This window comes from Humulus lupulus, chromosome 7, assembly GCF_963169125.1.
Source record: "Humulus lupulus chromosome 7, drHumLupu1.1, whole genome shotgun sequence".
Taxonomy (NCBI): domain Eukaryota; kingdom Viridiplantae; phylum Streptophyta; class Magnoliopsida; order Rosales; family Cannabaceae; genus Humulus; species Humulus lupulus.
The window spans coordinates 19,349,566-19,363,796 of NC_084799.1; the positions used below are offsets into that span (position 1 = coordinate 19,349,566).

At 32.9% G+C, this 14,231-nt stretch overlaps 1 protein-coding gene across 1 annotated transcript; it reads right to left on the bottom strand.

The window, feature by feature from the left end:
• Positions 1 to 321: 321 nt before the first annotated feature.
• On the bottom strand, positions 322 to 4,760 carry LOC133790865 (glutathione synthetase, chloroplastic). Its single transcript, XM_062228688.1, has 12 exons — positions 4,419 to 4,760; positions 3,830 to 3,999; positions 3,555 to 3,630; positions 3,128 to 3,258; positions 2,914 to 3,036; positions 2,727 to 2,808; positions 2,329 to 2,408; positions 2,132 to 2,201; positions 1,837 to 1,958; positions 1,225 to 1,364; positions 963 to 1,155; positions 322 to 762 (listed from the first exon to the last, which is right to left on the bottom strand). Exons 1-12 carry the CDS (start codon positions 4,752 to 4,754, stop codon positions 639 to 641), a joined length of 1,647 nt encoding a protein of 548 aa, XP_062084672.1. The 5' UTR covers positions 4,755 to 4,760; the 3' UTR covers positions 322 to 638.
• Positions 4,761 to 14,231: the final 9,471 nt, after the last annotated feature.

Below are 14,231 nucleotides of genomic sequence, written 5' to 3' on the forward strand. Positions count from 1 at the left end.
ATGAAATAGAACAAGAACTAGTTCTTACATGGTTGTTACTTTTTGCTTTCATTTGGGACAGCTCCAATAATTTTTTTAATTATAATTTTATATATAAATTTAGAGCTATTTTTATTTTAGCCCATCCAAAAAAAAATCAGTAATATGCTTGTAATTAATTTTATTTTTCCATCATTATTATAAAATATGAGATATGTTTATAATTTTATCAGTAATGCATTGCAATGTCAGTTTATATTTTACCTGACAAAAAAAATCAACATTTAAACTAACAAATAAAACATATGAAAGTTGTGTTGATTAAAAGGACAACAAAATAAATAGCATAAGTGGCTTGGCTTGGACTTCACAAGCTATTTTTCGTTAGAGATTCCCCTTTTCCATCTCAAACAATTTTATCATCACAACTTCATTTAACATACATGAATTTGCAAAAAAGGTTCATTTGAAAGAAGAAGACATGAAAAGAAAACAGTAAAGAAGCTCATTCTGCTTTATCCAACATTTCTTGACAGTTTAACTCTCATTTCCAACATTGTACAATGAGCATAACAAATGATGTGTTTATGGTTGATCAGAATTTCTTTGGCTTTCTTTTATTAATAACTGGCAGCAACTAGTATGATGGCAAGGCTTCCTCAAGTCAAATATAAACTATCCAAAACTGCAAATCCTGCTGCAACCCCACCTTCATCTGATGAAGATATCTTTGTTCGCATGAGATAACCACATTGCTCATTGATGATAACCTTCTCCTTATTCCTGCATCATATTCCAATCCAATAAGATCAAATAAATACATTCTCAACTGAAATGTATGGCATAGCAATGAGATTTTGTGCAAAAGAAATTATATTATATATCTGGTCTTTCTCATTCAATGATCTCGTACAAGGAGAATCATCTTTGTTTATATTTATACTATATATTTGGTGATTTGCTTGAAAGCATTAGTTATATACCTCAAGTAAGCACCATATATGCCTAGCTCTGATATAGCATCATCTTTATGACAAATGCCATCTCGCAGCAAAAATGTGGAAAAGACAGAAGGGAATATCCTCTGCATAAGGATGTAAGCAGCATCTTCTTCAGTTCCTTCCTTCTGTAATGCTTTAAGCGCTTCCCTCACATCATTGCCATATATATTATTTCCTGAATTTCAACAATGACTGATTAGTAAACAAGACTTCAATTAAAAAAATGGCTACGCAAAGTTAGTACCTCCGCCTTCTCTTTGGGGTTTCATCACAAACAATTCTGGTCTTTCAATGGCTTTGTTAACGATATCTGAGTCGTCCAAACTCCATAGACCTGCAAAGCATTTTCTCAATTTGGCAATGTCCTCTTTATTGTCAAGAAACCTGCTCTCACAAAACACAGAAAGCTTGTAGCTTAGTGATCTGAACATATAAATACTCCTCAGCTGCTCAACATGAAAACCAGAATCATTTACTAAATCTTCTAAATGGCAGATAAGCTGGCAGGCTCAGATAGAAAGGACCCAATCACATTTAAATTTGTGAGCATTCCATCATGTTTCTTGACCCTCGTTCTAAGACCATATGTCTAGAAGAATGTAAAAGGATAAAAAAAATTACATGATATAAATAAATATATACATATACAAATAAAAAATCAATTCATTGAGCTATGAGCATGAATGCCTTCAAAACCACAAGTCACATATTCTGTTACCATTTGAAACACCATTCAATTTGTTTCATACTTTAAGACATTTAATCATCTTTTCAGCTCGTTGCTACCACTGGTATCAATTAAGTAATGACTTTCTGACTACTAGGACAGTATAAAGTATAAACCAAAGCTATGTACCTCTCAAGCACATTGGGTTTTGCAAGTTCTTGCTGAATCTTCTTGGTACCTACTAAATGATAAGATATTGATGGACACTTGACAGCAGATGACTGCTCCATCAGTAGCCTAGCGCTCCATTCCTACAAATAAGACAACAACATTTTGAGCTAGCAGACACCATATCCTGATGCCAATTTATGACAAAGAACTCACACTGAAAGAAAAAGCATTTGTATGATACAACAAAAGTTCTTTTGGTAAAATAAGCAAGGCATGTGTCCATGAAATAAAAATTAAATTGAAAATTGCTTACTGATTCAGATGGATAGTCAGTGGGTGCATACCCTGCTCTGAAATATATGACTGAAATTGCTTGGCCATCTCTGATATACAAAAAAATAGTAAAAGAAGAAGAAGAGGGGGAAAAAACAACATTGAAGTCAGAAATAACAGAGGTAGTCTAAACATTCATAGCGAAGACATTAATTTTCCATAGTCAAGGCCACATACACGATCAGTGACCCATCAGCTTGAAGTTCCCCTTCTGCATCAATTTCAGCCAAAGTTTTCCGAATACTTGTAATATTATGTGTGTCGTAAAGTTGAGGAACATACCCTTCCACTAATAAGCTCGACAAAATAACTCATCCAGAATAAAATTAAAAAAAAATAAGAATTGAAAAAATCTTTTTTTTTTATAACTTTGAAGCATAGAAGTGTTATTTCCCTTCCCCCACTCTTCAACTCACCAATCCATTTCTCTTCCTGTTAAAGAAGAATAAATTGGGCATGCACTACAGTATCTACCAGTATCAATCTTATACCCCATACATTTATTTTTACAAAATTGTATCTTATCTTACAAATACTACTGGTACATAGACATGAGCTTGTAATAGAAAAGGATATCTTTCTTTCAACACTGAAGAAAGCCAATGTTGGTCATACATGTTACGTTCATCTGCTTGGACCACAACCATAACTGCGGACCTGGGGAAACAAACCACCTCTGGAATTAACTTTCCATACAAACTTCAGTAAAAGCTACAACCAAAAAAATAAAAATAAGGAAGACAAGCATTTATCAAATCTAACCTGGGGTTGTTATACTCGGTCCAAGCTTTGGCCAATACATTTGCAAACTGACTAACAGAAGTGTTACCAGGAACTCTTTTGGAGTCTAAGTTAAGAAGCTTTCCATAATTATCAAGTAAACTCCTGGAAGATGAACACATAATAATTAGAAATACCAAACCACCAACTAAATGATAGCCTTTAAGAGCTCTCCTAATCCTAAATGCTACTTCACCTGTGAAGGTCACTGACAAGACTACTAAGACCAGCAAATGAAGAGGAAATCGTGTTCATCTCTATTTGGAGGAGAAATTTAGTCTGTTCATCAAGCATATAATCTGATCGATGTAAACCCAAACGTATTTCCTGTGTAAGTGATTTAAAAAGGTTACAAAATTTTCATGTTCAACTGATGAACCACCTCAAGGAACCCGAGATGAGACAAATAAAATGAACAAATCTGCACAATTCAGAAGCCACATAATTCTCGGATGAATTCCATCACTGTACCTTAAAAAAATATATTCTTGCAACTAACTGGAACAACAGCATTGCACATAGACCAAAACAAAATGACCATGAAACCCAAACACAATCAACTAAATCCCCAACAAGTCTTAGGTGCATTTCAGATTTCAACAGTTTACTAAAAATACAATTACCTCTTTCTTGTTGATCTCAAGCATCTTCGAGTGAATATCTAGAAGTCTCGACGTAAAGGCGTCCGCTTTCTTAGTTCTGCGATTTGATTAACATGATAATGTTAATATCAACTGACAAATATTTCCTACTTCAAGAAGCGAAGTAAGCTTAGCTTAGCTTAGCGGTTTATATAAAAGAGCTACTACAAATGCAAAACGCCTATTACAAAATTAACACAATCTTGAATAAAGATAATAATAAATGAATACACATGAGACTCGGTGAATGAGAGAACCTGGATAGTGAGTCTTGCAGAAATTTTGCTTCCAAACTCACTCTATCTACGAGCTCATTAAAAATTGGAGCTACCTCACATGCTTGTTTCCAGTGAGTTTCTGGGAATGGCATGGGCAATAAAGCAAACGGGGCATGAACCATGCCAACACCAGGTACTTTTCCTGATCTCTGTCCTTGCACAAGATAAGGACCCAACATCAAAATCAAGTTTATACTTACAAGTCAATGCATTGCATAAAATTTCACGATAACTGAAAATGATATACATATGCTTGTCTACAAATCTGATTCATTATCATATCGACATTTTACAAGCAAAAATCGTAGCTTTAATACATGATAATAAGAAAAATGGTTCCAAAAAACAAACAACTAGCTTTAAGTAATAACTAAATATTGACAATATCATTTTCTTGAACGAGCCTCTCTCAAAAATACAAAAAAAGTCAAAAGATATGATTTTGTTAAATTATATGCTAAGGTTGATCAACTTTCAAATAAGGGAAACACTCACAATCTAATTTCATGAATCTCCACGAGCAATCAAAGGTTGAAAATCAAAAAGAAAAGAGAGAGAGACGACAAACCTGAACAGATTTGTCACCGACAACAAGCCCATGAAGTGAGCTCCAAACAAGAGCGTCGTATATCATTTTGTCAACAAGTTTCTGATCAATCCCATGAAAATCCAACGAGGAAACTCCTTCTTGGGTCTCCATTGCTCTAACTTTCCCAGACTTGAGAAGCAGAGGTTGTGAAGAATGGAAGGTTTTGTTAGTGGATTTTGGGAGATGGGTCTGAAAGACTTGGTTGGTGAGACTGAACACAAGAGAGGCTTTTATTGATGACTTTGATAGCAATGTAGAAGAATACATAATATCACTGGAGACAGAGCCAGAGGCAGAGAAATGAGCAACACCCATTTTGACCTTTTGTTAGTGACCCAAACACTATATATAAAATATAATAATTTACTGTTTATTAATATTAATATGCGCATTAATCAATATTATATTATATAATTAGCATCCATAAACATAATTTTTTAGGTGTCCATTGGACTCATTTTGTATGGGCTATATTAATGATTCTTTGTTAAGATGTATTTAAGAATAAGTGAGTTTGTAAATTGGGGCATGATGCAAAATGACCCTTAATGTTGTGTGAAAGTAAGTAAATGTCCATGTTTTTAATTTTGTAGTAAAATAGCCTAATCATCTATTTAATATCACATATTACCAAATACACCCTTTAACAAATTACTATTTTATTCTAAATATTTTAATATTATAGTATATGTATATTAGTTTTGTTTAATTAGTTTTTATTTTAAAGCTATTTTGATTTTTTTTCGTTTTTTATGGGTTGTTGAATGATATACCATACCACAAAATATATATACTGAGTTGAAAAATAATATACCATCAAAACTTATAAAATTATTACTCAAAAATGTATATACTATGCTAACAAAGTTATATACTACCATTAAAATGTATATACCATGATACAAATTTATATACTACCACTATGTATAATAAAATAGAAATTAAATATCACAAAAAAAAAAATTATATACCATACCACAAAAAACATATACATTAATTGGAAAATAATATACCAACAACCTATAAAAAACTTAAAAAATAAATATAACTTTAAAATAAAAACTAATTAAACAAAACTAATATACATATACTACTATATTAAAGTCATACAATCCTAAATAAATAAATAAATTATAAAAAGGGGCAATTTAGATAATCAACAATGTAAAAGGGTCATTTATCTACAATTTTAAAAATAAAGACATTAGCTTCTTGATGGCTTTATTTTGGGCCATTTCTTATAATTTCTCTTTGTAAATTCTGAGTAATTACGTGAGTTTGCATATTTGTGACTACCACACTTATTAATTTTCTTCACCCTTTGAAAATTGGGTGTAATTACTAAATATTATCAATTTTAAATAATATTTATTGTATAATATTCTTTTTTATATGTAATTATTAACTATTTTATCAAACATCACACTATGAATTTATAAGTAATTATCACTTACATCCAATCACAACTTGTATTGTATGTTAAATAATTGTGTAATTACCTCCAAATTGAAGCATTGGTATTATCAAGGGCAGTTGATTGAGATTACTTTTTCTGTTGTCTTCCGTTTAAATCCATTTTGTAGTTGTTTTAAAACAGTTATGTTTGATTACCTCACGTGAACTTCTTTGTCTAAATTTTCGAGAGCATTTTTACATGCTTTTTGGCTAGACGAAGAGTTGATATTGGGTAGAGGATTATCCTCCTCCAGTTTGTACACTTTATCATTTCAATCTCCATAATAATAAAGTTATTCCTCACAAAAAAAATAAAATAATAGTGTAATTATTAGAATATGCAATTACACACGCCCTATATAAGATTATTAATAATCTTATGTCCATCAAATATAACTATTTAATTATAATATACTGTAATTATTTAATTTTGGGTTTTTTTTAATATTAATTTCGACTATATATTTCAAATAAGAAAATATATATTTTGTAAAGAGTTTATACCTTTTGGATCATGTTGACGTGTTTTGTTCCATTACTTGTTTGGATTTTGTATTTTGATAAATTATTTTTAAGATCTTATATTTTGTAAAATGGTTCAAATAGACTCAAAAACCTGATTTTGGTGAAAGTTTTTTTTAACTAAAATCACAAATAATTCACCAAATACAATCATTCTGTCTAACAACTGTGTTGTCATATTCAATTTCTTCTTCATTAAAACTGGATTTAAGAGTCTATTTAAACAATTTTATAAAACATATTGTATAAAAAATAATTTATTAAAACACATTGTAATGAAATAGGATTCAGAGTACAAAAAGATATAAACTGTTTTGTAAATTAATAACTCAACCCAACAAGTTAGACTATTTCTTTTTTGTTTTTTTCTTTCTCCTCCCACAAAATCAATTGTCACATAAAATATCAAGGAAATCTAAACTATTTTTTAATTTATTTTTATTTCAATTTTAGTTAAGGATATTTTTTTTAATAATTTATAAACACAAAGAATCTTGTTTGTAATTGTTTAAAATTAAAGATACAATTTGGTATCAAATAAAAATAGAAAAGACTTAAAATAGTATAACCCATTGTTTTCTATTCATACGGTTATTATATTGTTATTATTATGGGTTTTTTTTTTCATCATAAATCTAACTTTATTATATTTTAAACATTGTTTTTACATTATTTTGAATAAAAAAAAATATTTGAATTTGGGACGTTACATCTAATTTATTTAGAAGAGTAGTGTAATTTTAATTTTCTTTCAAAAAAATGTAATTTTAATTTAGGTATATTTTTATGAATAAAGTTTCTATATATTGAGAGTGCAAGAGAATTGGAAAGGAATTCAAAATTAATAACTACCCTAAAATCAAATAAATATTTCTTAAAAAAAATATGTTAGTTTCTCATCTAGATTCTTGATATCCTCACATTTATCATATTGGAATATTGGATTTTATTGCTTGCTCTTCACCAAAATAAAGTCTTGCTTTATGAACATTATCATGTAGTTTAATATTTGTTAATTTTGAGAACATGTTCTTCGAAAGATTTTAGTACACATTCTTTGTATTGTCTATTTTATTAATCAAATAAAAATAATTGTTTTTTTAAAAGAAAAACAAATATTAGGGCTTGTTTGGCATTATTTTATGTTTTTGTTTTCAAAGTTGTGTTCTCAGAAATGAGAACAAAAAACTGTTTTTGTAGTTTTCAAAAAACAAAATGTGTTTGGTTAATGTTTTCTAAAAATAATTTTTTAGTTTTATTTTTTTCAAATCTTAAATAAAATATTAACAAATATATTTACAAAGAGAAAAATATTTTAAAAGTTTGTAATAAATAATGAGATAAAATAATTTAAGAGGCTTGAAAAGATAAACGTAAGCGTGCGACTCTCTCTCTTCTCTCTCCACGGGGCGGAAGAAGAAGGAGTTTCAGAAGCTAGATCTGAAGGTCATCGGGCGGGTATCGACGGTAGCAATGGCACAAGAGGTCCCTTCAATCCAGGCACCGGTGGAAACATCGACTCCGACTGAGATCTTCCACGATTCTCAGACCCAGCTTGATGTCGAGACAAATGAGATGGTTACAGAGTTGGTTGCTGGAGGGAAACTTTGGGCAGAGGAAGTTGAAGGTGTGGAATCTCAGAACAAGGGGACGGTGGAGGGCTCTAATTTCTACAACTCAGCCAAGGATTTATGGAGTAAATTCAAGGCTAATCAGGTGTGTACCCCTTCTACCAAGCTTGATTTTACTGAACCAATGAAGCATGGGGATCAATTGATTGCAAAAATTGATACTGATGAAGTTGCTGTTGAAGCATCTTTCTGGCAAAGCTCGGTAGTTTGTGTTGTTCTGGGTGCGAACCCTCCGTTTAGATTTTTCGAAGGTTTTATCAAAAGAATTTGGGGGAATTTGGGGGTAGACCGGATTGTTCGAATGCATTCTGGCCTAACGTTGGTTAGCTTCCGTGATGAAGCAACAAGAGACTTGGTTCTTGAAACGGGAGTGATCCACTTTGACAAGAAGTCGGTTGTGGTGCGACCATGGACAAGTGATATGGATACAGCCCGAATGGTTCGATCGGTCCCCATTTGGATTCTTTTGAACGGTTTGGGCCTTCAATACTGGGGTAGAAATAGCCTTAGTGCTATTGTTAGTACTATTGGCAAGCTTATAATGATCGATAAGGTCACTCGAGATCGATCGATGGTTAAATTTGCTAGAGTTTTGGTTGATGTTGAAATTTCAGATAAGCCGCCTCTGTTTGTTAATTTCATTAACGAAAGGGATCAATTGGTGGAACAAATGGTGGAGTATGAGTGGCTCCCAACCAAATGTGTTGCGTGTGATATGCTTGGACATAATGTGAGTAACTGTGCTAAAGAGAAGGGTGGGACTTGGGTTAGGAAATCCAAACCAGCAAAAGGTAAAGAGACAGTGACTGCTGATTTAGTTAATGATGAAAGCAAGATTGATCCTGGAGTGCTAAAGGGTAATGATGAGACAGCAGGGAAGGAGGCTACTAACTTAGTTGTTCCCTCTATGGAGATTACAAACCAGACACAGGTTCATGTGCAGCAAGAGGATAATGTTTTGAAGCAGAAAACTGTTTTGGAGCATATTGATGCTAAAAAAGGGGATATTGAAGGGGTTTGGATTACTCCAAAGAGGACAGGGGCCAAAATTGCAAAAGGAGTGGTTGTTGTGGCTTCCACAAGTAATCCTTATGATGCTCTTCAAGAGCAAGCGGTTGGGAATGGCACTAAATTTTCTGATGTTATTGTTAATGGAGTGGTGCAACGTATTGAGTTGGAACGTTAGAGGAATGAACAAAGTCAATAAACAAAGATCTATTTTGGATCTTTGTAGATTGAATAAGGTGGGTTTTGGGGCTCTCTTGGAGACCAAAGTTTGTGGTAACAAAGTGAGTGAGATGATGTTGAATAACTTCCCAAATTGGGATTTTTATTCTAGTTCTACTATAGAGGGGAGGATATTGTTGATTTGGCAAAAATCGTTTGTTAAAGTCGAGATAATAAAAGAAGACCCGCAATTTATCCATTGTAGGGTCAATGTTACTGGTTTGAGCTCTGTTTTTTTTGTTACTGCAGTGTATGGTAGGAATACCATAACTGAAAGGAAGGTGCTTTGGGATGGTTTGACTAGTCTCAGAAGTGTTCACCAACCGTGGCTCGTCCTTGGAGATTTCAATGCAATGTTTGCTGGTGATGACCGAATAGGTGGTAAACGGGTAACTCAAAATGATTCTGAAGATGCGCAGAAGTGGCTTGCTCTGGGCCAAGTGGATGCGATGAAATGCACTGGGTCCCAGTTTACTTGGTCTAATAAACATGACCAAGGGGCTAGGATCTACTCTAAACTTGATAGGATCTTCAAAAATGAGAGTTGGGTTGATTGTTTCCCGGATACTGAAGCGATGATGACTTTGGATACTTGTTCGGATCACTGTTATTGTGTTGTTAAGAAGGTGAAGATAGATGTTGCTGGTATAAAACCTTTTCGATATTTCAATTATTGGCAGGAACATGATCAGTACAAGTCAACGGTTCTTAATTGTTGGGCTAGGCCTATCATTGGTAGAGGGCTGAATGTCATTATGGGCAAGCTGAATAGACTTAAACATTGCTTGAAAAAGTTTAACAGGAGGGAGCTCGGGGTCATACCCATGGAGTTTCAACTTGCTAAAGATCAATTTATTATGGCTCAAAATTACTCAGCAGCAAATCCTACTGATGGGAGTCTTATTATGGCTGAAAAAGAGGCTCAAAGGCACTTTGAAATGGTCAACAAACGGTATGCTAGTTATTTACAACAAACTAGTAAAATCACCTGGCTCAAATATGGTGATGAAAACTCAAAATTCTTTCATGCTAACCTCAAGAAAAGAAAAGATCAAAATAGAATTACAACCTTTGTGGAGAATGGGCAGATAATTGATTCTTATGATCTGGTTGTTAACCACTTTCTAAGTCATTTCAGGAAGTTCATGGGCAGCAAGAGCTCAGCTACGAAAACATTGAACATGGATTGTCTAAAGCTTGGCAAAAGGCTCAATCTGAAGCAACAACTTCAGCTTGTAAGACCTTTCTCGAGGAAAGATGTTCGAGATGCTTTGTTCAGCATTCCTTCGGTTAAAAGTCCAGGCCCAGATGGCTATGGAGCAGGTTTTTTCAAAGGGCTTTGGTCTGAGATTGGTAATGAAATAGCTGATGCAATCTTAGATTTTTTCAAAGGGGGGCTAATTCCGAATGAGCTCAACAAAACGGTGATTTCTTTGATTCCAAAGATTGATTCTCCTTCCACGGCTATTGACTATAGGCCTATTGCCTGTTGCAACACTTTGTACAAGTGTATTTCGAAAATGATCTGCTCCAGATTAAGTGAGGTGCTTCCTTGCTTGGTTCATGATAATCATGGGGTTTTCATCAAAAATAGACTTCTAGCCCACAACATCTTGATCTTTCAGGATTTGCTTAAAGGCTATACGAGGAAGAATATTTCAGCTAGGTGCCTTATAAAAGTGGATTTGAGCAAGGCTTATGATACGGTTGATTGGGATTTTGTTGAAGACATTCTTCATGGTCTCTGTTTTCCAACAAAGTTTATCAATTGGATCATGGTTTGCCTTCGAGGCACGTCATACACGTTGATGCTCAATGGTAGAGTCCATGGCTCGTTCAAGGGCGAGAAGGGCCTTCGTCAAGGCGACCCCATCTCTCCTTTATTATTTGTGTTGGTGATGGAGTATCTAACTAGGTTGCTCTCTCAAGCCTCTCTCTCTAAGGGCTTCGGGTTTCATCCAATGTGCAAATCTCTCAACCTTGTTAATCTGTGTTTTGCGGATGACCTTATCCTTTTTTGTAAAGGAAATGGTACCTCTTTGAAGCTTGTACTTGAGGCTTTTGATGAGTTTGGTGCTGCCACAGGGTTATCAGCCAATGCTTCCAAATCTTCAATTTACTTTGGTGGAATCAAAAATGAAACAAAATATGATTTGCTTAGACTTTCAAAGATTGCCGAAGGGTCTTTCCCCTTGAAGTATTTGGGAGTCAATCTTCGTCCAACCAAATAGAAAGCTTCGGATTGTGAAGGAATTCTTAGCAAGTTTCGAAAGAATTTGCATGGTTGGTCTTCTCGGCACCTGTCTTTTGCTGGACGGTGTCAACTCATTCATTCTATTTTGCTGGGTATCCGAAACTATTGGATGGGAATCTTCATTCTTCCTCAGAAAATCACTACGCTTATAGATAAAATGTGTCGAGATTTTCTTTGGGGTTGTAATGGGAATAGAAGTAAACTTCACTTTTGTTCTTGGGAGCATGTTTGCTTGCCAAAGGACCATGGTGGTTTGGGCTTTCGAGAAGGAAAGAAGTGGAAAATTGCAATGATGTCTAAGTACATTTGGGCTGTTTCAACTAAACAAGATAGCTTGTGGGTTCGTTGGGTTAATGTTATCTATATGAAGAATGTGGACTTCTGGTTTGTAACTCCAATTTCGGATGCAAGTTGGTATTTCAAAAAGATGTTAAAGCTTAGAGGTTGCATTGATAAACAAGCTCTTTTGGAGGCTGGTTCGTCAGGAAGATTCAAGGTGAAAAAATTCTATCTCTCTCTTATAAGTCATGAAAAAGTTAAGTACCATAAGATGGTTTGGCATAGATGCACAGTCCCGAAGCACAGATTTATTTTCTGGCAAGCTATAAACTGTCATCTCTTGACTAGAGATTTAATTGGGAAGATTATGCCTATAGACTCCCTTCTTTGTCCGGTTTGTGAGCTTGATGTTGAATCACACTCTCATCTTTTCTTTTGCTGTACCTTTTCAAGGAAAGTTATAGATGAGATTATGAGTTGGTTTGGTTGGTTGGTTTGGCTGAAGAGCTTGGCTGATTTGCAAAATATGGACCCGAAGCCTTTGAAAGACCTTGTTGAGGAGCTGAATGTGGTCACAGTTGCTGCAGTGATCTATCTGATCTGGTGTAATAGGAATCGGTGCGTATTTGAAAATATTTGTGGCTCGGTTGGTTCTATTTGTGACCAAGTGAAGAAAATTGTCCAAATTAGAGCTCAACTTTATAATTCAAAGCTGAATGCTAAAGAAAAAATTGTAATGTTGTCTTTAAACAACTTGTAACTGTTTGGTAGCTGCTTTTTGCAGTGTGTACTGGTTGGTTTAGTTTGATTGAATAAATCTCTTCCTTTCTTTCAAAAAAAAAAATGAGATAAAATAATTTGAAAAAAATGATGAAAAATAAGAAGTAAGAAAGTAAGGAGAGAAAATTTGAAGAAATAGAAATTGAGAATAGAGAAATTGATCCAAGAAAAAATGAGAGAGAATGTGATGAGAAAGAAAATGAAGAAAGTAGAGAGAGGAAATGACGAGAGATAAAAAATGATGAGAGATAAAATGAGGATATATTAAGTGATGAGAGAGAAAGTGATGTGAGAGAAACTGAAGAGAGAAACTAATGACAGGGAAAATTATGTGACAATAAATGATGTTAGATAATAATAAATAAATAAATTATATGAGAAAAAAAAAAGATAGACAAAAATTTTTTGAGAACAACAGAAAACAAATTTTTGTTTTTCTCAAAATTTTCTGTTTTTTGTAACTTTGTTTTTAAAAATTGTTTTCTGAAAACAATGCCAAACACCCTAACTTGTTTTCAAAAAACAATTTTTAGCTTTTAAAAACAAAAAACTGTTTTTTAGTTAAGGTGTCAAACACCCTCTTAGTTTCTCATCTAGATTCTCTTCACTCTTGATATTCTCAACATTTATATCATATTGGAATATTGGATTTTGTAGCATGCTCTTCACCAAAATAAAGTCTTGTTTTGAACAGATTATATCATCTAGTTTAATATTTGTTAATTTTGATAACATGTTCTTTGAGAGATTTTAGTCATATTCTTTGTATTGTTTATTTTTATGAAAGTGTTATCAGAACCTAAATAAGGGAACTAATTAATGAGCATGTAGTTTAATTAGAAATTAACTACATGAAATATTTTAAATTAATCACAATTTTATTAGTTATTTAATAAATAATTTACCTTAAAAAAATTAAATTGATAAATAATATAAAAATTTGTGAATTCCTTGAGTTTTCTCCAAAATAAATTTTAGCTCTATTTTCATCAATTATTTACTTATATATAATACTTACATTTCTGTGGCATATATAAATATTTTAAGAAGCTTTCATTTAGTTTTATTAATAAAAAATAAGTGAATAACCCAAAAATATAAATTTGAAATTCTTTTAGTGTATTTTTTTTTCTTTCCAATTTTTATATTTTACTTAATACTTATAGTTGACAGATACACTATTAAAAATAATTTGTCTTTAATAATTTTTTTAATTATTTAATCAATTATATAAGCCAACAAAAAATTCACGTAATCAATTTCTATTAAATATGGGGTAAAAGATGAATAACTTTTTTTAAAATATATATGTAACAAATGAATAATAATAAAATCAAGTGTATGGTCAAATTTATAACAAAAACAAAACTTTATGGGTAAAACTAAAATAATTTTATTATGTATGTGATATTTTATGATAGATAGGAATGTAAATAGGGCGGGTCTGCCCCGCTCCGTTTAAATTCCTAGCGGGTCGGGGCTGCCCCGCTCCGTTTCTACCGGGGCAAAGATGTCCTGCCCCGCCCCGCCCTATTTTGCCATCCCTAGATAAGGAGTTTTGAGACAAATTTATATTAAGAGAATTAGTTACCCAGAGGAATATTTGAAGACAAATTTAAAAGTGAGGGTGAAAAATTACACTAA

Bases quoted from the DNA above. Each gene is read 5' to 3' on its own strand.
- LOC133790865 (XM_062228688.1), bottom strand. From the start codon at position 4,754: ATGGGTGTTGCTCATTTCTCTGCCTCTGGCTCTGTCTCCAGTGATATT. The intron at 1,959-2,131 runs GTAAGCAATTTT...TCTTATTTGTAG, and splicing joins CTGACTATCCATCTGAATCA to GAATGGAGCGCTAGGCTACT. The intron at 763-962 runs GTATATAACTAA...AATATGATGCAG, and splicing joins ATATATGGTGCTTACTTGAG to GAATAAGGAGAAGGTTATCA.